The following is a 23,836-nucleotide window of genomic DNA, read 5'->3' as shown; positions in this document are numbered from 1 at the left end:
TTTATTCCTGAAAATTACTGCTCCTTAGTAGTAGTTGGTTAATGACTGGACCAAAGGCGCATAACAGTTCCCACTAGTGAACCTCAGCCTTCCAGCTACCGTACCTTCTCGTGGTACCAACTGATGTGCGAGTAACCAGTGGAAAGATCGGGTAACCAACTGCTGCTGGACTGCTGGTCGCATGCTGACAGGGGGTGGGGCTTCCTTTCTCGGAAGGGAGTTTCCTGGGATCGACACCAACAGAAGCGTTCTAAGTAACGCAGTGTCCTTCTTAAGTCCTGGTAGTGCCCGGGACTCTAAACAATGGCACTACGATGGCCCTCCTGCGACATAGTGGGGTTGGTTGCTGGCCTTGCAAGCCCGCACCATTAAAAAACAACAGCAACGAACGCAATAACGTTAAGTACGGACCGGAACAATCGGCTAAGACCTAGGCAACGAAAACGGACTAACGATTGGATTCTCGGAACATGGAACTGCCGATCTCTCAACTTCCTAGGAAGTACCCGCGTGCTTTCCGAGGAATTGAAGACCCGCAAGTTCAACATCGTAGCGCTGCAGGAGGTATGCTGGAAGGGGACGATGGTGCGTACGTACAGGGATGGTCACACCATCTACCAGAGTTGTGGAAGCACACATGAGCTGGGAACAGCTTTTATAGTGATGGGAGAGATGCAGAAGCGGGTGATCGGGTGGTGGCCAATCAGCCCTAGAATGTGCAGGTTGAGGATCAAAGGCCGTTTCTTCAACATTAGTATTATCAACGTGCATAGCCCACACCTCGGAAGTACCGATGACGACAAGGACGAATTCTACGCGCAGTTGGAGAGTGAATATGACCGCTGCCCAAAACATGATGTCAAGATCATCATCGGGGATTACAACGCTCAGGTTGGCCAGGAGGAGGAGTACAGACCGGTGATTGGACGATTCAGTGCACACCAGCTGACGAATGAAAATGGCCTCAGACTAATCGACTTCGCCACCTCCAAGAACATGGCCATACGTACCTTCTTTCAGCATAGCCTCCACCATAGACTCACCTGGAGATCACCGAATAGAACAGAAACACACATCGACCACGTTTTGATAGATGGTCGGCACTTCTCGGACATTATCGATGTCAGATCACATCGAGGCGCTAACATCGATTCGGATCACTACCTAGTGATGGTTAAGATACGCCAAAATCTATCCGTTGTGAATAACATACGGTACCGTCGCCCGCCACGGTATAATCTCGCGCGACTGAAGCAACACGACATCGCAACACAGTACGCGTCATCGCTCGAAGCTGCACTGCCAGAAGAGGGAGAGCTTGAAGAAGCCCCTCTAGGGGATCGCTGGAATGCCGTGAAAACAGCTATCAGCAGTGCTGCGGAGGAAGTCCTGGGACACGTGCAACCGAATCGACGTAACGAGTGGTTTGACGAAGAATGTCGGCAGATTTTGGACGAGAAGAACGCAGCGCGGGCAACAATGCTGCGTAGAGCCACCCGTCAGAATGTGTAGCGATATAGACTGAAACGGAGGCAGCAAGTCCAACTCTTCAAGGAAAAAAAGCGTCGCCAGGAAGAGAAGGAATGTAAAGTACTCGAGCAGCTGCACCGCACACACGAAACACGAAAGTTCTCAAAACTCAACGGATGAAAACTCAACGGATGAAAACTCAACGGATCCCGCAGAGGCTTTGTCCTACGAGCCGAAATGTGTAGGGATAAGAATGGAGGCATTTTGACGGATGATCGTGAGGTGATCGAAAGGTGGAAGCAGCACTACGATGAACACCTGAATGGCGTGCAAGCAGGAGACCACAACAGGAGCGGAGAAGACGTGGTCGGTGCAACGAACGACGAAGATGTGCCACCCCCCACAATAAGCGAAGTTAAGGATGCGACCCGGCAGCTCAAGAACAACAAAGTGGCCGGAAAAGACGGCATCGGAGCTGAGCTTATTAAGATGGGCCCCGACAAACTGGCTAGCTCGCTGCATCGGCTGATCGTCGAGATCTGGGAAACAGAACAGCTACCGGAGGAGTGGAACGAAGGGGTTATCTGCCCCATATACAAAAAGGGCGACAAACTAGACTGCGAGAACTATCGAGCGATCACAGTCCTGAATGCCGCCTACAAAGTGTTTTCCCAGGTCATCTCCCAACGCCTGTCACCATTAGCCAGTAGGTTTGTAGGAAGCTATCAGGCCGGCTTCATGGAAGGACGGTCTACAACTGACCAAATCTTTACACTGCGGCAGATCCTCCAAAAGTGCCGTGAGTTTAGAGTCCCTACACACCATCTTTTCGTCGATTTTAAAGCCGCATACGATACAATAAACCGACAAGAGCTATGGAAAATTCTAGACGAAAACGGCTTCCCGGGGAAGCTGACAAGACTGATTAAGGCTACGATGGAGTATGTGAAGTGTTGTGTGAGAATTTCGGGTGGAACGTCGGACCCATTCGAGTCTCACAGGGGGCTCCGACAAGGTGATGGTCTCTCCTGCTTATTGTTTAACGTTGTGCTAGAGGGTGTTATGAGACGAGCGGGGTTTGACATGCGGGGCACGATTTTCAACAGATTGGGTCAATTTATTTGCTTTGCGGATGACGTGGATATTGTCGGCAGAAAATTTGAGACGGTGGCAGACCAGTATACCCGACTGAAACGTGAAGCAGATAGGATCGGACTGAAGATTAATACGTCAAAAACTAAGTATATGCTTGCAGGTGGGTCCGAGCACGACAGGGTACGCCTAGGCAATACGGTAACAATCGACGGGGATGAGTTCGAGGTGGTCGACGAGTTTGTGTACCTCGGCTCTCTGGTAACTGAGAATAACGATACCAGCCGGGAGATAAGGAGACGTATTATCAGTGGAAGTCGTGCCTACTATGGGCTCCATAAAAAACTACGGTCGCATAAACTGAGTCTTCGCACCAAGTGTATCCTGTACGAAACGCTGATAAGACCGGTCGTTCTCTACGGGCATGAGACGTGGCCAATGCTCGAGGAGGACTTGCAAGCACTCCGAGTTTTCGAACGTCGGGTGCTAAGAACCATCTTTGGCGGTGTGCAGGAGAACGGAGTGTGGAGGCGTAGGATGAACCACGAGCTTGCGCGCCTCTACGGTGAACCCAGTATTCAGAAAGTGGCTAAAGCTGAAAGGTAACGCTGGGCAGGGCATGTAGCTAGAATGCCGGATAGCTACCCTGCAAAATTGGTGTTCGCTTCAAATCCGGCAGGAACTAGAAGGCGAGGGGCGCAACGAGCGAGATGGGTGGACCAGATGGAGCACGATCTGCAAAGTACCGGGTGCCCGTGGAACTGGAGGCAGGCAGCCATGGACCGAGTGAATTGGCGGAACCACGTTATGCAGGCCATGTCTTAGGACGTACGGCCATCTAAGTAAGTAAGTAAGTAAGTAAGTAAGTAAGTAGTAGTTAAAAGTATGTACCTTCGATTCCTTCGGATTCGTAAAATATAAATTCTGGTCTGATCGTCATTAAATTTTCTTCTTTATTCATTTACTCTTCTCAACAGGTTCATATATAGTTTCTCTAAGAATTTTAAAGTTATTCACTAATAACAGGGTTTCAGCTTAGTAGTCTTTAAACTCTGGATTTAGAACGAATTTGTTGTTATTCGTCCCAACGTTTCAGCATTTGTTGGTGCCTTCATCATGGGAAACTGTTGAGAGGTGTTATTTATTACTAATATATTTAGGTAATAAATAACACTTCTCAACAGTTTCCCATGATGAAGGCACCAACATATGCTGAAACGTTGGGACGAATAACAACAAATTCGTTCTAAATCTAGAGTTTAAAGACTGCTAAGCCGAACCCCCATTATTGGTACCCCTGCAGTAGATCTCTACTACACAAAGTTATTCACTAATTTAAAACCAAGCTTTGCGATGTGAAAGAAAATTGAAAAAAAAATCTGCATGTTTTGAAATTATGTTTTTCGTTCTTCGGATTTGTTCTTTGAAGTTTTCCAAACACTGTTAAATCTATACAGTGTTGTATCTTGATCGTATACCACAAGAGGTCGCAGTGGTCCAAAAAAATTCTGAATCGTAATGAAGCATAGGATCTCATAAATGTAAAAAAACATAACTATGCAGCGACACGTCCATACATGCAACCTGAGACTCTCTACATATTTAATTATTTTTCAGTTTCATTTTTAAATAGTACACAGAGAATGACTTGCGTTTTTCGCGGACCTGATTGGCGCTAGTTCCCTAAATCATGATTTTCAGAATTTTGTAGTTCAACAAGTAAGTTCAGAAACCACGAGTCGCCTCTGGTTTGTATTAATCCGAAAAAAAAAATTAAAATACCGGTTTTTTACCGGTTTTACCGGTTTTTATTTTTATGAATACCGAAATACCGGTTTTCGAAAAGTCGGTAACCGACCACCCAAGTTCAGCTTCAATTGAAGTTCAGTCTAGTTCCAGTTTAGTCCAGTTCAGGTTTACGTTGTGTTCAGTTTAGGTTGAAAGGGTCAGGTTCAGGTTTAACATGTTGGTTATTTTATTTTTGTTGCAATTAAGTGCTATTTATATAGATTTAAATATGTTTTATTTATTAAATTAACGAGAATTTAGAACTCGGCTTTGATTCAAATTCCGAACACTTCAATGTAATCACTAAGAGCTAGATAGGCAAATCGTTTTAACCCTGACTGTCAATTTTTTTCTATGCCTGCTGGTTCCCTGGAAGTGGTCTGGGTGAAGGATATTTTTGAGGAACGAAATGGTATATAATAATCATATTTTTGATTACTCTTGCTATAATAATGTGGTTTCTATTCCAAACTGTTCGAAGTTTGAGACTGAGTAAATAGAGACGATCCGTTGTTAGTTCCTTGTAGTACTTTTCTTCGACTTGTCTGGTACAAGATTCTCTATGACAAGTTTGTCATATTTTATTATGTTCTTCCTCATTATTTATGATAGATGTAATTTAACCGTTATGTGCTCGACAAAAACACCCTTCGATGCCCGACGGGGTACTCGGGTATCCACAAATTGAAACTCTCGTAACTTCGACAATTTTCATCTAATTCCAATATTTTTAGTACTGAAGGTTAAGCGACTTATCTACTTCAAAATTAGTGCCAGCGGTGCCCCGAAAACATTTTCTTGTTATCGGGTTTGAGGATTTTTATGGATATTTGATAATATTAGGGGCCATCCACATACCACGTGGACAGATTTTAGGAGATTTTGACCCCCCCCCCCCCCCGTGGACAACTGCCCATATAAATTCTGAAAATTTTGTATGGACCGTGGACATTACACATACCCCCCCCCCCCCCAAGCAGTCCACGTGGTATGTGGATGGCCCCTTATTGGTGTTAATACAATTGATACCTCGTATGAGTACTTCCAGAACCGGGATGATGCCCAGAGACCTGCAAACAATTTAGAATATGAAATGGCGACTTCCAGTTTCTAAAAATTAATCAAAATTGACCGAATGCCATCGAATATGGGTATTTCCGGGATCGAGATTAGACCCAGTAACCCTTAATCAACTCCAACTCCAACTGAAATCCAAGATGGCGACTTCTGGTTTTCGGAAACAGCTAAAATTGATCGAATACTACCTCGTATGAGTAGTTCTGAATCAAATGAAATCCAGAGACCTCAAAACGACCCCAGAGGCCATTTTGAATAAAAAATGGCAACTTCCGGTTTCTAGAAATGAACCAAAATTAACCAAACACCACCCAATATGGGTATTTCCGGAATAAGGATGATGAGAACCAACTGCTGGTGCCATTTTGAACTTAGATATGGTGACTTCCGGTTTCTGGTATACAGCACAAATTAACTAAATACCATTTTATATGAGTACTTTCGGAATCGGGATGATGTTCAGAGACCTGAAAATGACCCTATCGGCCATTTTGAATATCAAAATAGTAACTTCCAGTTTCTGAAAAAAAATGGCCGAACACCACCCAAGATGGGTGTTTCCGGAATCGGAATGGTTTCTAGAGACCAGAAATCAATTTCACACGTCTTTTTGAAATTCATGATGGTGACTTCCGGTTTGTCTGGTGTTGTTTTGAGGGCTCTGGGTAGCATCACGATTACGAAAATACCCATCTTAAGTTCATATTAAAAATAACCCTTGGAGTCATTTTCAGGTCTCTAGAGATCATTTCGATTCCAAAGGTACTCATATAAGGTCAATTACGAATGTTTTCCAAAAACCGGAAGTCACTATCTCGAATTTGAAATGGCGTCTGCAGTTGATTTCCGGTCTCTAGGCATCATTCCGGTTCCGGTTATATCCATATTCGGTCAATTTTGGTTCTCTTTCAAATACCGGAAGTCACCATGTTTTTATTAAAAATGGCCTCTGTGGTCGTTCTCAAGTCTCCGGACACGTCCCGATTCTAAAACTACTCATATAAGGTGGTTTTTGGTCATTTTTTGCACTTTTTGGGAACCGGAAGTCACCACCACAAATTTCAAAATGGCGACTGGAGTTGATTTCCGGTCTGTGGGCATCATCCTGATTCCGGAAATATCCATATTCGATGGTATTCGGTCAATTTTGGTTCTCTTCCAGATTCCGGAAGTCGCCATTTTGGAATACAAAATGGCGTCGGGGATCGTTTATGGTCTCTAGATATCAACCCGGTTCTGAAAATACCCATATTGGATGATATGTGACGTTGTATTATTTAATGTTTTCCATGGCCACTTAGAGCCCCGGTGGAATCTGTTCCGGAAGGATCATTTTGAGGACATATCACTATAATACCCAAAACCATAAAAATGCCCTCTAGATGTAATTTTATGAACCTTGGACCAATAGTTGTAAGATTCTGTTGATATATTCTCGAGATTTCTCTGTTTCAGAACATATCCGCGAAAACCGGATTTCCGGCAACGAGAAAATTCTTTCGAGGCATCGCTGACTCTGATTTCAAAGTAGAGAAGTTATTCAATCTTTTGGTGCTAAAAGTATTGAAATCTGATAAAAATTGTCAAAGTTACAAGAATTACAATTATAAAAACTAATGTTATCAAAAGTTGCCTTTTAATGGGCTTTGAGATGTCACTGAGTTTTATCACTTTTGATTGTAGGTCTCAAGGTACGATGCTGGCCTAACAAGCCAGTCGTCGTAGGTTCGAGTCTCGGCTCGGGAGAGACTGTTAGTGTCAGTAGGATCGTAGCGCTAGCCCCGCAATTGTCCTGTACACTTAACAGTTGGCTGCAAAGTCTGTGTATAATAAACAGAAGGTCGTGTTCCGATACGGAATGTAGCACCAAGGCTTTGCTTTTGATTGTAGTGAACTATGGAATTTCGTCTTAGGAAACCTAAAAAGACACTCGGGTACCCCGTCGAGTACATATCGGTTAAGTAAATATGTTATCCGATTGATTCTGATTAATTTCTATTCAACGGGGTGAAATTGATCAGTTTTTATAAAGTTTTCCAATTAGCTCGCTTCATGGCTGTTGGTAGAATTTATATCGTTTACTTTATAAATTCGAGAATTCTATAAGGTACTTGTATAAGATAAATCGGGGTAAAATTGATCACCCTTTAAATCCATACATTCTATTGGAAATGTGCTATAATTCGATATGCTCATGATAGATGGTGATTTCTGAACTAATGAAAAATATCAATCATATCTAGTTTGGAAACGAAAATAACGATATTTTAGGTTGATTTTTTTTTCATTTTGGTTCACGAGGTGCAATTTACTAAATATGCTCTCATTTTATTATCCTTAGACCGATTTCGATTCGGTTTATTGCAAAAGGTAAAACACTAGCTCTGGAATTAAATTTATTTGTAATTTGCTGCAAAATCGTCAGTATTTCATTAATAGTGTGACATAATCATTGCTGAAAACAATATTTTCATTGAGCTATTATTGAGACTTACTCACTTTTCCAAATTTAACGTAACTAACGTAATTGAGGCTAAAATTCAGGTTACTTCATATAATTTCGATATTTTTCTGTCATTTTGAAACTTGTCTGATCAAATTTGATTAAGTTTTGACTAAGTTAGGAGAATTTTTCGAAAATTGCACCGGGCATGCAAAGGTTAACTTTAACAGGTACGTGATTTTTGCAAAAGTTGCATTTCAGGACACGTCAACATTGCCTAGTGTTGTAAGATCATTATCTTTTGATTAGTATTTTTCATCACGAATTTCCAGGTGATCAACTTCACCCCACTGATCAATTTCTTCCTATTCCACGGTATTTTATTGAAAAATAATTCAAATTTAATTGAAAAGTATAAACGTTGTCTAGACTGTGTAAGATTGGCGACCATTTTAAATGTACAAAAAAATCTACATTCCGATATTATTCATAAACCTTATTCAATTGCATCACTCAAAACACAAAGCAAGATCAAATTGCAGCAACTCATTAAAGCACACGAAAGCACAATTGAACTATTATTAAAAACTGACCCAGAAGTTGTGCAGATTTAAGTTCACTTTTGTCACTCGAGCAACAGGAAAAAACATTCGAACCGTATCACTTCGTGTACCGGAATTGGATGAATCGATGAGAGAGGATTCAATTTAATTACTATTGAATGCACTTCACATGTTGAATTAAAAAACCAACCCGGATGCATACTCGTTCGACATTTTCCTGCTTCGTAGATCTGAACGAAAATATTTCTTTAACACAGTGCTTTCTACCTACTAGTGAGATCTAACCGTTTTCTCATCAACAAATGCATAAATTAGGTTTGTTACACCAAATGTGAATAATATGAGAAGCCATTTATTATTTTTAGAACGTAATAAAATATGTTGCTTGACATATATTTACCATAATTCCGTCCACGTGGTATGTGGATGGCCCCTTATTGGTGTTAATACAATTGATACCTCGTATGAGTACTTCCAGAACCGGGATGATGCCCAGAGACCTGCAAACAATTTAGAATATGAAATGGCGACTTCCAGTTTCTAAAAATTAATCAAAATTGACCGAATGCCATCGAATATGGGTATTTCCGGGATCGAGATTAGACCCAGTAACCCTTAATCAACTCCAACTCCAACTGAAATCCAAGATGGCGACTTCTGGTTTTCGGAAACAGCTAAAATTGATCGAATACTACCTCGTATGAGTAGTTCTGAATCAAATGAAATCCAGAGACCTCAAAACGACCCCAGAGGCCATTTTGAATAAAAAATGGCAACTTCCGGTTTCTAGAAATGAACCAAAATTAACCAAACACCACCCAATATGGGTATTTCCGGAATAAGGATGATGAGAACCAACTGCTGGTGCCATTTTGAACTTAGATATGGTGACTTCCGGTTTCTGGTATACAGCACAAATTAACTAAATACCATTTTATATGAGTACTTTCGGAATCGGGATGATGTTCAGAGACCTGAAAATGACCCTATCGGCCATTTTGAATATCAAAATAGTAACTTCCAGTTTCTGAAAAAAAATGGCCGAACACCACCCAAGATGGGTGTTTCCGGAATCGGAATGGTTTCTAGAGACCAGAAATCAATTTCACACGTCTTTTTGAAATTCATGATGGTGACTTCCGGTTTGTCTGGTGTTGTTTTGAGGGCTCTGGGTAGCATCACGATTACGAAAATACCCATCTTAAGTGGTTTTCGGCCATTTTTCAATCTTTTCCAGAAACCGGAAGTGGCCATTTTCATATTAAAAATAACCCTTGGAGTCATTTTCAGGTCTCTAGAGATCATTTCGATTCCAAAGGTACTCATATAAGGTCAATTACGAATGTTTTCCAAAAACCGGAAGTCACTATCTCGAATTTGAAATGGCGTCTGCAGTTGATTTCCGGTCTCTAGGCATCATTCCGGTTCCGGTTATATCCATATTCGATCAATTTTGGTTCTCTTTCAAATACCGGAAGTCACCATGTTTTTATTAAAAATGGCCTCTGTGGTCGTTCTCAAGTCTCCGGACACGTCCCGATTCTAAAACTACTCATATAAGGTGGTTTTTGGTCATTTTTTGCACTTTTTGGGAACCGGAAGTCACCACCACAAATTTCAAAATGGCGACTGGAGTTGATTTCCGGTCTGTGGGCATCATCCCGATTCCGGAAATATCCATATTCGATGGTATTCGGTCAATTTTGGTTCTCTTCCAGATTCCGGAAGTCGCCATTTTGGAATACAAAATGGCGTCGGGGATCGTTTATAGTCTCTAGATATCAACCCGGTTCTGAAAATACCCATATTGGATGATATGTGACGTTGTATTATTTAATGTTTTCCATGGCCACTTAGAGCCCCGGTGGAATCTGTTCCGGAAGGATCATTTTGAGGACATATCACTATAATACCCAAAACCATAAAAATGCCCTCTAGATGTAATTTTATGAACCTTGGACCAATAGTTGTAAGATTCTGTTGATATATTCTCGAGATTTCTCTGTTTCAGAACATATCCGCGAAAAACCGGATTTCCGGCAACGAGAAAATTCTTTCGAGGCATCGCTGACTCTGATTTCAAAGTAGAGAAGTTATTCAATCTTTTGGTGCTAAAAGTATTGAAATCTGATAAAAATTGTCAAAGTTACAAGAATTACAATTATAAAAACTAATGTTATCAAAAGTTGCCTTTAATGGGCTTTGAGATGTCACTGAGTTTTATCACTTTTGATTGTAGGTCTCAAGGTACGATGCTGGCCTAACAAGCCAGTCGTCGTAGGTTCGAGTCTCGGCTCGGGAGAGACTGTTAGTGTCAGTAGGATCGTAGCGCTAGCCCCGCAATTGTCCTGTACACTTAACAGTTGGCTGCAAAGTCTGTGTATAATAAACAGAAGGTCGTGTTCCAATACGGAATGTAGCACCAAGGCTTTGCTTTTGATTGTAGTGAACTATGGAATTTCGTCTTAGGAAACCTAAAAAGACACCCGGGTACCCCGTCGAGTACATATCGGTTAAGTAAATATGTTATCCGATTGATTCTGATTAATTTCTATTCAACGGGGTGAAATTGATCAGTTTTTATAAAGTTTTCCAATTAGCTCGCTTCATGGCTGTTGGTAGAATTTATATCGTTTACTTTATAAATTCGAGAATTCTATAAGGTACTTGTATAAGATAAATCGGGGTAAAATTGATCACCCTTTAAATCCATACATTCTATTGGAAATGTGCTATAATTCGATATGCTCATGATAGATGGTGATTTCTGAACTAATGAAAAATATCAATCATATCTAGTTTGGAAACGAAAATAACGATATTTTAGGTTGATTTTTTTTTCATTTTGGTTCACGAGGTGCAATTTACTAAATATGCTCTCATTTTATTATCCTTAGACCGATTTCGATTCGGTTTATTGCAAAAGGTAAAACACTAGCTCTGGAATTAAATTTATTTGTAATTTGCTGCAAAATCGTCAGTATTTCATTAATAGTGTGACATAATCATTGCTGAAAACAATATTTTCATTGAGCTATTATTGAGACTTACTCACTTTTCCAAATTTAACGTAACTAACGTAATTGAGGCTAAAATTCAGGTTACTTCATATAATTTCGATATTTTTCTGTCATTTTGAAACTTGTCTGATCAAATTTGATTAAGTTTTGACTAAGTTAGGAGAATTTTTCGAAAATTGCACCGGGCATGCAAAGGTTAACTTTAACAGGTACGTGATTTTTGCAAAAGTTGCATTTCAGGACACGTCAACATTGCCTAGTGTTGTAAGATCATTATCTTTTGATTAGTATTTTTCATCACGAATTTCCAGGTGATCAACTTCACCCCACTGATCAATTTCTTCCCATTCCACGGTATTTCATTGAAAAATAATTCAAATTTAATTGAAAAATATAAACGTTGTCTAGACTGTGTAAGATTGGCGACCATTTTAAATGTACAAAAAAATCTACATTCCGATATTATTCATAAACCTTATTCAATTGCATCACTCAAAACACAAAGCAAGATCAAATTGCAGCAACTCATTAAAGCACACGAAAGCACAATTGAACTATTATTAAAAACTGACCCAGAAGTTGTGCAGATTTAAGTTCACTTTTGTCACTCGAGCAACAGGAAAAAACATTCGAACCGTATCACTTCGTGTACCGGAATTGGATGAATCGATGAGAGAGGATTCAATTTAATTACTATTGAATGCACTTCACATGTTGAATTAAAAAACCAACCCGGATGCATACTCGTTCGACATTTTCCTGCTTCGTAGATCTGAACGAAAATATTTTTTTAACACAGTGCTTTCTACCTACTAGTGAGATCTAACCGTTTTCTCATCAACAAATGCATAAATTAGGTTTGTTACACCAAATGTGAATAATATGAGAAGCCATTTATTATTTTTAGAACGTAATAAAATATGTTGCTTGACATATATTTACCATTCCTTCCGTACGACAAAAATATACTTAGAAACGACTGCAGCAAAAAAAATCACTAACCAACAGCCAAGCAACCAGCACCAATGACGAGTTCCAGATGCAGGCACATCGATAGCATAATGATCATCAATTTTCCGTATCCTTGCAAGATGCTGGCTAGCAGGGAAAAAAGCCCTAATGATGAGGTCGAGCAATGAAAAGTGATTCGAAAGGGCAATCAATCGACGACGGACGGGCGGCAGTGAGCGAGCAAGATGACAGTCCTTTTGCCCGTCTGCGTGTCACACAGGAAAGCAACAGTTGTTTGTCACTGGTCGAGCTTGTTCTTTTTTTTCGTCTTGTTTGAAGGATACAACTTCGATGCCTGACCGAATTGACATCTGTACAAGAGATGTGGAATTGAAAAGGCTGCATCAATTGTTTTGCCCGAGCATACAGACTTCAAATAGATTTTAGTTTGTTTCATCTAATGTCAGAGCTTGTAATTGGTGATTAGTATGCTGTCTTCTAGGTGTTCCAATTGAGAATTTTGTTGTTATCTATGAATTGTTGAAACTAATTTTTATACACTGAAAATGTTTTAGGGAAATATATATCCAATTTCTTACTCACAATCCTTCCATTTTTGGAATCCACAGGTACATTCAGGACACCGAATGGTCACCGTGCAGCGTCACCTGCGGTGAAGGAATCCGTCGGAAACCGTTCCGGTGTAAAATCTTTCTGGAATTCTCCAAAAGGGTAGCCATTCTAAACGATTCACTCTGCCACGCCTACAAACCGCTGGATGAAGTCGAACGGTGTGTCATGGAACCATGCTCGTACTCACACAATTTTGAAGAATCTTACTTAAAGTAAGTATACTGATAAAATAGGGTAGACAGTTACTTTAGACAAAATGCGTCTTTTCATAGGGACGGTAACCGGCAGAATCTGGACGGGATAAAAGTTCAAGCAGCCGTACCAGGGAAGACCTATTCTTGGCGGGAGGAAGGTTACACAAGCTGTAGCGCTTCCTGTTTGGGTGGAGTCGAAGAGCTGATCATCAACTGTATTCGAGATGACACGGGAAAGATAGTTTCTCCGTTTTTGTGTTCCCCAGAGACGAAACCTGAGGCGCGGATACGAACCTGCAACGACATTCCCTGTCCGCCTCGATGGAATTATTCCGAATTTACACCGTGTTCCAAATCATGCGGATTCGGCATTCAAACACGCGAAGTTACTTGCATCCACGAAGTGACCCGAGGTGGCGAGAATACGATGATCGTACCCAATAGTATGTGCACAACGAAACCCCAGCCCGATCGGCAGTACTGCAACATTATCGATTGTCCCGTGCGGTGGGAGGTTTCCGATTGGAGCAAGTGTTCAAAGTATGTTTTCAAGTCACAATGTAAAAACACAATAATATTTGACCTTCCATTTTAGACCTTGTGGCGGAGGAATCAAAGAGCGACGCGTTGAATGCAAACAAATAATGGCCCAAGAGCATAAAGTTGAGCGACCGGCTTCTATGTGCCCGAGTAGTAAACCAGCTGATAAAAAACCTTGCAACACGAAAGCCTGCGCCCCAGAAGACCAACGACCGCCGATTGCTGGAACAAACTCCACCTTCATTCAGCACGACCCGAAGAAAAATAAAATCACACTTAAAATTGGTGGTGCCGCAACCGTCTTTTTCGGAACACAAATCAAAATTAAGTGTCCGGTGAAACGTTTCAATCGCACCAAGATCAAGTGGAGCAAAGATCAAACCCCTCTTACTAAATCGAGGAAAATCAAAATCTCCAAAAAGGGAGCACTGCGCATTATAGACGTCACGTTCCGTGAAGCGGGCCTGTACACTTGCCATGCCGGCTTGAGCCATGCCGATCTTCGCCTCTCGGTAAAACCGAAACCCGGTGGAGTGGACAGTCACAGTGAGGATAACGAAAGTCACCGGGACGGGGCGGATCTAAATGCGCTAAGAGATCATACCTACGTGGTGTCCCAGAACGGGGGCGATGAGAAAGGGTAACTTATGGTATGCGAATTTTACATTCGACGTTCATAATTCTGTTGATTTCCACAGCGGCCGCAGAAACCGTGAAAGAGCTCGAGGGAAGAACCGCCAGCGACAACCATCTGATACTGTCCAAAACGCAGCTAGTAGTGTCATGGAGGACGAGGTAAGTTTTTATTTGAATAAATTTTCAAATGCTATTTGCTAGATTAAATAGTTAAAATAACGCTCAATTGCTTACGGTATTAACAGATGCTAATGGTAACTAATCATTGCTTTCTTTCACTTTTCAAACAACAACCCTATTTCTTCTCTGTATTCTATCTATATTGACTGTCCTGCAATCACTACTCCTCCTGGTTTGGTAAACTAAAAACCCCCCTCGCTCGGCTCGAAATGTACTGCGTACTACCCCGTCCCTTGCTTCGTGTTTTCCGCTACCACCACCGAAGGAACTCATGAGATCCCACTCGCAAATGACCGCCTCGGATAGTACGGTGCCGTCTGACGGAGCAATCGCGGCCAGTTCCGGCAGCCGCACGATGCCGATGCCGCACTTTCAGCATCTACTGGCCAGCCTACAGGTGAGACGGGCAAGTTGCACCAAGCTGCCAACCGTCGTATTTTCGTTTTTTTATTATCTTTTGTTCGGGACCGATCGTCGACCGGTGGCTAACCTTGGTCACAATCTGAATTACGTTTCACAAATTTCCCCGTAGCTCACTCGTTATGCCGGAGTTCTACTGTAATGCATGAAGTGGTTGCATGTTCATCATAGTTATTTTATTTGCCCTTTTATTCAGTGGTATTCGAGACTGCTCTCATTAACGCCTAATTTTTATTACAGCTTTTACTTTGAAGAAACGTTAGAAAATTGCATGATAGTTGTATAATTAAATCTAACAGTATGCCGAAAATGCACAACCCCTTTTATACTTCAAAACAATCTACTAATTCGTTTATAGACGAATTATAAAATTTATTCGATTCTACTTTCAATATTGTCTTAACACCTATTTTAGTTCGCGTAGAGATAAAATCAACTTTAAGTTGAGAAAAACCATTAACCATAATACTGAAGAGGCTTACACTACAGGACGAAAATGTTTTCAAATTCAGATATAAAAATTGATATACAACAATTTAATAAAATAGAAATTTTTTCTATGAAGGTCGCGTTTCCAAGCGAAGAAAATTTTAGCGTTATTTAAATTACGTAGAAAACTACGGGCCATAAAACTGTTTAATAAATTTGAAAAAATTCTCTGGCTTTGCAATGTTTCTTTTGAATTTCCCATTGTCATATATCATGTAATTACGAAACGAAACAAATAACAGCATTATATTTATTCAAAAGTAAGATAAACATAATAGAAAATTTCAATATTATCATGTCCGAGCTTCTTCCAAGTGTATTTTTTGGATTTTTTGTTTCAAAATTTAAAAAACTGAGAAACAAAAATGTTTTAAACTTTCCATGTTCCCGGAATGAATGACAATAATCAAATATAATTCTGAAACTCAAATTTTTGGAAAAAATAACGAAACCGTTAGAAAAAAACCTTTCCAGCATAATCCGAATTGTTGAGAATAGAGAAATTGTAGATTTTGAAGGATGTAGGAGAACCGCTCCTACGTTCATCTCAGCACCTATATTCATTTCATTGCTCTTATTTGTTGAGTTTACTGTCAAATTTAATTATTTTTTCTTGAAAAGTAAAGCTTCCGACTACTCAAATAAATCGAAAGATAAAACAAAAATTACTTTTACTTTATAAAATTTTGAAATTCGACTGTAAACTGGACAAATAAGAGCGATGAAATAAATATAGGTGTTGAAATATATAGGAGCTTTACAGGAACCGCTCCTCCTTCGCCTTTCATTCGACTATTTCAGTTCCGATGGTGAATATTCTTTTTAATCAAGATTTTGCATACTGATTATCTTCCAGATGGTCTCGAGGTACGAAGCTGGTCTAACAAGCCAGTCGTCGTAGGTTCGAGTCTCGTCTCGGGAGAGACTGTTAGTGTCAGTAGGATCGTAGCGATAGCCCCGCAATTGTCCTGTACACTAAAATAGTCGGCTGCGAAGTCTGTGTATAAATAAACAGAAGGTCAAGTTCCGAATCGGAATGTAGCACCAAGGCTTTGCTTTGCTTTATTGCATACTGAAGCTGAAATTCTATGGCGATCGTTGAAAAAAATCGTTTACGAGTGTGTGGCTTGCATGCAATTTTTCAGCTACAAGTTATGTATCTTATGCCGTGTTTACATTATAGCGGATACCATGTGGTATCGTGTATCCTAATGGCAGAGTCCATACATCTAGGTTTTATGGGGAATTTGGTGTACGACATTTGATATTAAAACAAGCGATATCACATGATATCAGCTGTTGTGTTAACGGGTTATTATTCACCAAGCTTGTTTGCAATCAGCTACGATGTATTTTCAGTCAACTGTCAACTTTGGAGTTTGATAAACAAATGCAATGAAAAATTATGCGAGCACAAACCTATTCCTGTGTAATGAAAAAATGCTAACGGTCACAGCGATGATAGAATAACAGTGACAAGATTATAATTCCAATCTTCCAAACCAATGAAGCTTTATAGCATCACCAAAGTGCATTTCCGAAAAAAATATACCGTATAATCTCCGTTTTTCATTTTTTTCTCTCTTTTCGATATGATAATTGTTCACCTAACTGCAGGTTTCATTAACTCTCCTGATTGTTTATCACATTTTTCCATCTATCTGTCATAGTTTAGGCTTTTCAGTCGTGCAGTGTCTTTCCACAAACAATCATCGCGTGCGAGAGCTGAGCAATTGTTTTCTCTCTCAGTTCAAGAGAGCGCAATTTTCATCAGTTGCTCAGTTACTGAATGAGAAATTGGCCAAAAACCGAGGCACGTAAATTCATATTGGAGCCACATCCTACCAGATTTTTGTTTTATATCAGAGAAAAATCTTTGAAGATTTTTTTAGTGTAGACTAGACTAGACTAGACTAGAGAAAAATCTTTGAAGATTTTTTCTTTATTAAATAACCGATGGGTTGTGTGTAAAGCCATGACCGCAAGGTTGTTGTTGAAGTAAATAAAGCTGTTTGTTATATCAACTGCATTCTCGCTTACAATGGAATCAGCTGGTAAAAGATGCAGGACTCTCAACCACGCAATAGTTTATTCTACTGTTTCGTGTTTCATATTACAGCTGTACGGCTGGAGGACAACCTAATTCTGTTCGTACTGACTGGCAGAATGCTGTTCTAAATGCTTCTGCGAAGTTGAATTATTTGTCTTTGTGATCTGTGTGATTTTTCCTACAAAACACGCTGAACCAGGCTCGTTAATGGTCACGATACAATTTTTTTCACTGCGATAATTATTCTCTTTTGCTTCTGAAGTTGATAAGGCTCGCTGTCTAAATACATTCAATGCTGCAAATTTTCGACACTGCAAACGAAAATGTCAATGTCAATTCAGTGTCAATTTTCAATGAAAGTTCAGCCATTGGAAGGAATGTGACGTCTGATTTAATATCAAAATTATTTGATGTATGCCAATTCATTGCATGGGGCCGTTCCTAAACCACGTGGTCATGTTTTGATCATTTTTTATACCACCCGTACCCCCCCGTGGTCTTCTCTGGTCTTTTGGCCAACACCCTCCCCCCACCCTTGCGACTTTAACTACGTGATCTTTCAATTTGTCAAGTGCCAAAAATTCACTTAAATTTTTACATCTTTATTATTAATTTTTCAGTACATTCTATATTTTAAAATGCAAAAGCTTCATTCTTGACTTGGTGGCAACAATAAACTATAAGTCAGGAAAAAAGACCACGTGGTCATTTCGTTAACCCTCCCAACCCTGTTGCGTGGTCTTTCGTGGTCTTTTGACAGACCCCCCCCCCCGTCTCCCTCTTTATGACCACGTGGTTTAGGAACGGCCCCGCATGAAGTCGATGAACTTTATAAGTATCTACATTCTCAACCGCATAAACATCGCTAAAGCAACACAGAGTGTGCGAAATCACAGAAATGGTGCTGCCACTGTCAACTGTTTGTAGTTGAAAGTCTTTTTCATTCTAAGCTCGTTCGTTGAAAATTGAAATTCAAAGATTTCAATTTCAACTGAAAATCCTTTCATGACAGTGAAAGTTTGCAGCGCTACATACATTACTTACATTACATACTTGCTACCACGATATTTTTCAAACGTATTTCGAAATTTTTTCTAGAAAAGAGAATCACGCTCGTTATATTTAGAGATTTTGGAAATTACCTATATTATTGATCTTGTAGTAATATTTCTCAGCAGAAATAGAATTATGTTGTCTACATGGGGGAACTCCGTAGCCGCAAGGTTACCGAGTCTGCTTTGGTAAGCGGGTGGTCGTGGGTTCGAATCTTAGTAGAATCAGGCCATTTGGTCAAAGGACTTTTAGCATGGGTTTATTCTCAGGTTCCCCACCACGTACCCTTCCTTCAATCTGAATTCTACAGTACCCCTGTTGACACTCCTTTTAACAAAAATAAGTCCCTATTATCATAAAATTGGTGTGAGTAACATATGAAAGTTCTCTCCAGAAAGTCGTGTAATTCAGCGATATTGTTTGGATGGACGCAGGCTAGGTAGAGTAGTGCAGTAAGCTTGAAATGGAAAGGTAAAACTTTAACACACAAGCACGGATATGAATGATAAGTGTATCACTTACTTTAATAGTGTAACTGCCAAAAACATGAAGTGCGGAGTACAGAAAACACCTGGGCAATATCACAATAGATCTAATCTCTGGTCGCAGTGATGAGCCTACACAGAAAAAAAAATGTTGTCTACATAAAACAAAATAACATCGCTTAACCAATGACAGTGTGCATCTATTTGATGCACGAAAGTTATTTTACCATTTGCTCAGTGTGCAAGAGCCGACGGTCGGTCTACATTTACGAGCGAAAGCACACTACGATGCATACTAACGAAGCACTGTTTATGCACTGTATCATCGAGTCGAGGTGAACACAGTTCTGCGTATCTGGAAAGGATTATGATCAAAGTTAGTGTTTTAATAACCGTTAAATACCTACAATTAACTATTTTTTTACACGAAAGAGAATAACAAATGAGCATTCAAAGAAGAAATCCATTTTTTACTCAAGAGAATCCACCTTGTTTTGAGCCTTGCTTAGAGCCTCATTCGTGTCGGCTAAAGATTAATTGATTTCTCGCACACGCATCAATATAATTCGTGTCATGTTGCAATTATTTTGATGTCGGACGAAAGCAGATTGCAGAATATGCAACGCACTCTCAGCCAGGCAATTGCGAGTTGCATATTGCACCTGATACCAGCCGCAGCTGGAGGGCAAAAGTACGTTCGTGTCAGATGTCGTGTCTTTACCACGCAACGCATTGGTGTATTGCATATTGATATATGCTATGGTATTTGTTATAGCCGAAGCCAGACTCGGAAATAGCCTAAAAAGTGCGTTTCTAGGTAATCAGGCATAATATTCTATTCGAATCTATGATTCATCAAGGCCTAACAATTTTAAACAGTACTATACTGTCATTCCAAGCATATTTGTCTCAGCGTGCATAAGGTTTGTGTAGAACATGGGACAACTATGCTTGGAACGGCAGTATAGTGCAATTTCACAAAAAGAAACGAGCAAGCATTTTAATCTACAATTTTTGAGGTTGCATATTCAAATTTTGGGTACTTTTTCACCGCGTGCCGGTAGCTTGCTCCACAAGTACAATTTGGAGAAACAATGTATGACAAACTTGTAGTCCCTAAGTAGTACTACAAGTTTGTTGAATAGTGCAATGCTCTAACTCTTAAACCTGAAGTGTGAGAACGCATATTCATTGCAATATTCAGCCAATATCTGCGGTGAATATTATAATATTCACCGCGATTATTGGTTGAATATCCCTCTGAATATGAGCTATCACATTTTGGCCACAAGAGATAGAGCACTGCTTTCTTCGACAAACTTGTAGCATCACTTAAGGACTGAAAGTTTGTCATATATGATGTTTCAAAATTATACTTGTTGAACGAATTATCGGCACGCGACCAACCAAATGGAATTGACTCCCCGAAATTGAATATGCAACCTTGTTCGTGTTATTAGTAGTTTTTTTTTTTCTTGAATAACGACTAATTTGAGAAACGGGTTTTGATGAATACAAATATTTTTGGAGCCAGAACGGCGTGTTTGATCGATGTGACATCTTCGACAATGTTTTAATAAACTCGTCTTTCAAAAAAAAAAAAAAATACATTGCGGAAAAAAAATTTCAAAAAAAATCATGAACAAAATTTAAAATTAAGTATCTTAAAAGTTTTTCTTAAAATCAAACTTACCCCCGTGGTCATATGTTGGTCACTTTTTATACCCCTCGTACCCCCCGTGGTCTTCCGTGGTCTTTTGGGGATACGTAACGTGCAAAAAAACGTGGAAAACGCCTTATATCATAAGTTGTCGTAAAAATGTGTTGGACAGACCTTACCGTAGTTTGATTATATTAGTTTACGGCTTCATCAATTTGAGGAGGCTCCACCTTTTTTTAAGTATTGTTTTGAACCCCATTCCTGTTGGCGACCAGAAGAAAAAGATCTGGGAGAAGAGGGGTTGATAATAAAATATAAATTATTCAAACCCAAAATTCCATACCCACGGACAAACAGATGGCGAAATAACGTGGTGATACTAGACACCTGGTTTCCCATGAGAGAAACAACGACGCATAGCAGCGAAATAAGAAGGGAGCAACAAAAAAGTTGAATAGCGAGGTAAAAAAGTTAACTAGTGATGAAAAAACAAAAAATCGAGAAACAAAAAGTTATAGAAGAAAAGGGACAATTGTTTCCGGGGTTCCAGTAGATGAGTTGAAGTAGAATTTGTTTAATAAAATCGCTAGCAATAGACTTGATTCCGGGTGGTCGTTATTTATACAAGTAAGTAATACAAGTCTCTGATAATGGCCTAAAAGATTAACGTAGCCTTTGCAATCGGGCTTGCGGAGGTTGTACCTCAGAACGGTCGAAATTTTACTCTTTTGACCAATAAAAAGAAGTAAGAAATTTCCTATTTCCGAACAGTTTTTCAACACCAAATGTTATAGAATTGCACAAAACTTTGAAATCTGGTGTTGTCTCTAAAACAATTGTTTTAAAGATCGATTTCAGAAAAGCCGGAGATTTTCGAGTTTAAGGACTCTCCTCGAAAGTCGACTTTTCACAAAAACCTAAATTAATCCACCTATCGGTCAGACCCAGCCTGTCTCATTCAATAATATTCTTTGTAAAAAAAAGATTTACATGAGCGCTTCAATCCAATAAATGTATATTCACTCTTTAGGTTCTAAAAAAATGATGTTGTAATCTATACATATAAAAATGTAGTACGGTCTGTCTGTCTGTCTGTCTAATCCATATAGGCTCAAAAACTACCGAACCGATCGATGTGAAAATTTGTATGTAGGGGTTTTTGATGCCGATAAAGGTTCCTATGAAAGTTTGAGACCCCTCTCTCTTCTGGAAGGGAGGGGTCCCATACAAATGAAATACAAATTTCTGCACATCTCGAGATTTAATCAACTAAATGGAGTCGAATTTGGCAGGTAAATGTTCTTAGTGGTAGAAAATATGTCCATAATGTTTTGACACCCCTCTTTCATTCGGAAGGGAATGTATTTAGTGGTAACAAATATGTTTCATAATCGACCTCAGGCAACATTTTGAATTGTAAGATGGCAACATCCGGTTTCTGGAAAACAGCCAAAAATGGCCGATTTCCACCCAGTATGGTAATATTCGGATCTAGAATGATACACAAGAGCTCAAATCAACCACAAATACCATTTTGAATTCCGCCCACTTCCGGTTTCTGAAAAACAGCTGAAAATAACCAAATACCACCCAATAGGAGTGTTTCTTTAACCAGTATGACGTTCAAAATCCAGAAATTGTTTCCAAATGCCATTATGAAATCCAAAATGGCGACTTCCGGTTTCGGAAAAACAACGGTAAACGACCAAATACCACCCAATATGGGTACTTCCGGAATCGTAATGATGCACTGCACACTGGGCCAGAAATGGAATCTAGCGGAACGAAATTATAGCGCTCTCAGGGTTTGACCAATCAGTTTCCAGTCTTCTACAAAGTTTCTTGGTATAGTTAGGGCTTCATTTTGGATGTTTGAATTAGTTCGGAATTTACCCGCAAAGCTGGCGTTGCGATGCCAACTTCTTTCTCTTACACGCTAGAGCTTTGCGTTGTTCGACAAAGTTGTAGATCTCTAAATACCATGAAACTTCATAGAATATACGAAATTTCTAACTCTTCAAGTTTCAGAGATCTACGAGTTTTTATAAATTTTGTCTGAATTTCACGTTTTATTGTAATAATTTCATTCACTCGAATTAATTTCTTACAATTTTTTTCTCGGTAGAAATTGGAAAATACGTCGTTTTCGTCCGAGTACAGAACTTTTTGATGTACTTAAGTGAAAATATTACACAAAATTTAAAAAAAATACATAATATTGTGAAGTAGATATCTCAGCGGGTAGCAAATATTAGGAATCCATGATTTTTTCTTAGAATTTTCCGTCAAAAAATCTTCATTTTCTGAAAGTTTGAAAGAGGTGTTTTTTGGCGTTTTTGTGATATTTCAGTTTGAATATAACCATAGGTTTCATGTAAAAATCCAATTGCTATAATTGCTATAAAATACAAATTTAGCTACGAAACAAATAAAGTAACATTTAATCCAATAGCAACGGATCTACTCTCAATAAGCCAAGCTTTACTAATGAAAACTCGACGTCTACTTAAACCGAAAACGTATGCTGATTCAGAAAATTTCATATTCTTTGGTGATTTAATTGTTTCGAATCACAAAACTATTACAAAAAACGTGAAACTCAAACAAATTCTTCAAAAACTCGTAAATTTCCAAAAAAATTCAAGAGAGAGAAATTTTGATTTTTCTATGAAGTTACATAAAATTTTCTAATCTAAAACTTTGTCGAAACTGCAGAGCTCTAGCGTGTAAGAATAAAAAGTTGGTGTCGAAGCGCCATCTCTGCGGCCAAATCGCGAATTAAACTGAGCTTCAAGTTGAAGTTCTTATTACACTGAGAAACTTTGCTGAAGACTGCACATAGGTTGGATAGAGTATCAAAGTACTGAACCGTGTATTCCATGCAATAAATACATAGCAATTGTATTTTTACATGAAACCTATGGTTATATTCAAACTGAAATATCACAAAAACACCAAAAAACACCTCTTTCAAAATTTCAGAAAATGAAGATTTTTTGATGGAAAATTTTTAGAAAAAATCATGGTTTGCTAATATTTGCTACCCGCTGAAATATCTACTTCACAAAATTATGTATTTTTTTCAAATTTTG

General features: G+C 39.4%; 1 protein-coding gene across 5 annotated transcripts in view; it reads left to right on the top strand.

Annotated features, from left to right (window-relative positions):
- LOC129732086 (protein madd-4) overlaps positions 1 to 23,836 on the top strand; it is a 588,842-nt gene that overhangs the window by 533,827 nt on the left and 31,179 nt on the right. For 3 of the 5 annotated variants that reach the window (XM_055692594.1, XM_055692593.1, XM_055692592.1), the window contains exons 11-15: positions 13,034 to 13,249; positions 13,310 to 13,771; positions 13,827 to 14,411; positions 14,470 to 14,566; positions 14,853 to 14,984. In XM_055692594.1, coding sequence (XP_055548569.1) covers positions 13,034 to 13,249; positions 13,310 to 13,771; positions 13,827 to 14,411; positions 14,470 to 14,566; positions 14,853 to 14,984 — 1,492 coding nt within the window. The remainder of the gene's footprint in view (positions 1 to 13,033; positions 13,250 to 13,309; positions 13,772 to 13,826; positions 14,412 to 14,469; positions 14,567 to 14,852; positions 14,985 to 23,836) is intronic. The other 2 variants (XM_055692596.1, XM_055692595.1) reach the window with 1 other exon arrangement.

Source organism: Wyeomyia smithii, chromosome 3 (assembly GCF_029784165.1).
Source record: "Wyeomyia smithii strain HCP4-BCI-WySm-NY-G18 chromosome 3, ASM2978416v1, whole genome shotgun sequence".
Classification (NCBI taxonomy): domain Eukaryota; kingdom Metazoa; phylum Arthropoda; class Insecta; order Diptera; family Culicidae; genus Wyeomyia; species Wyeomyia smithii.
Note: the sequence above shows the minus strand (reverse complement) of the source record. Positions and strands in the feature narration are given on the sequence as shown.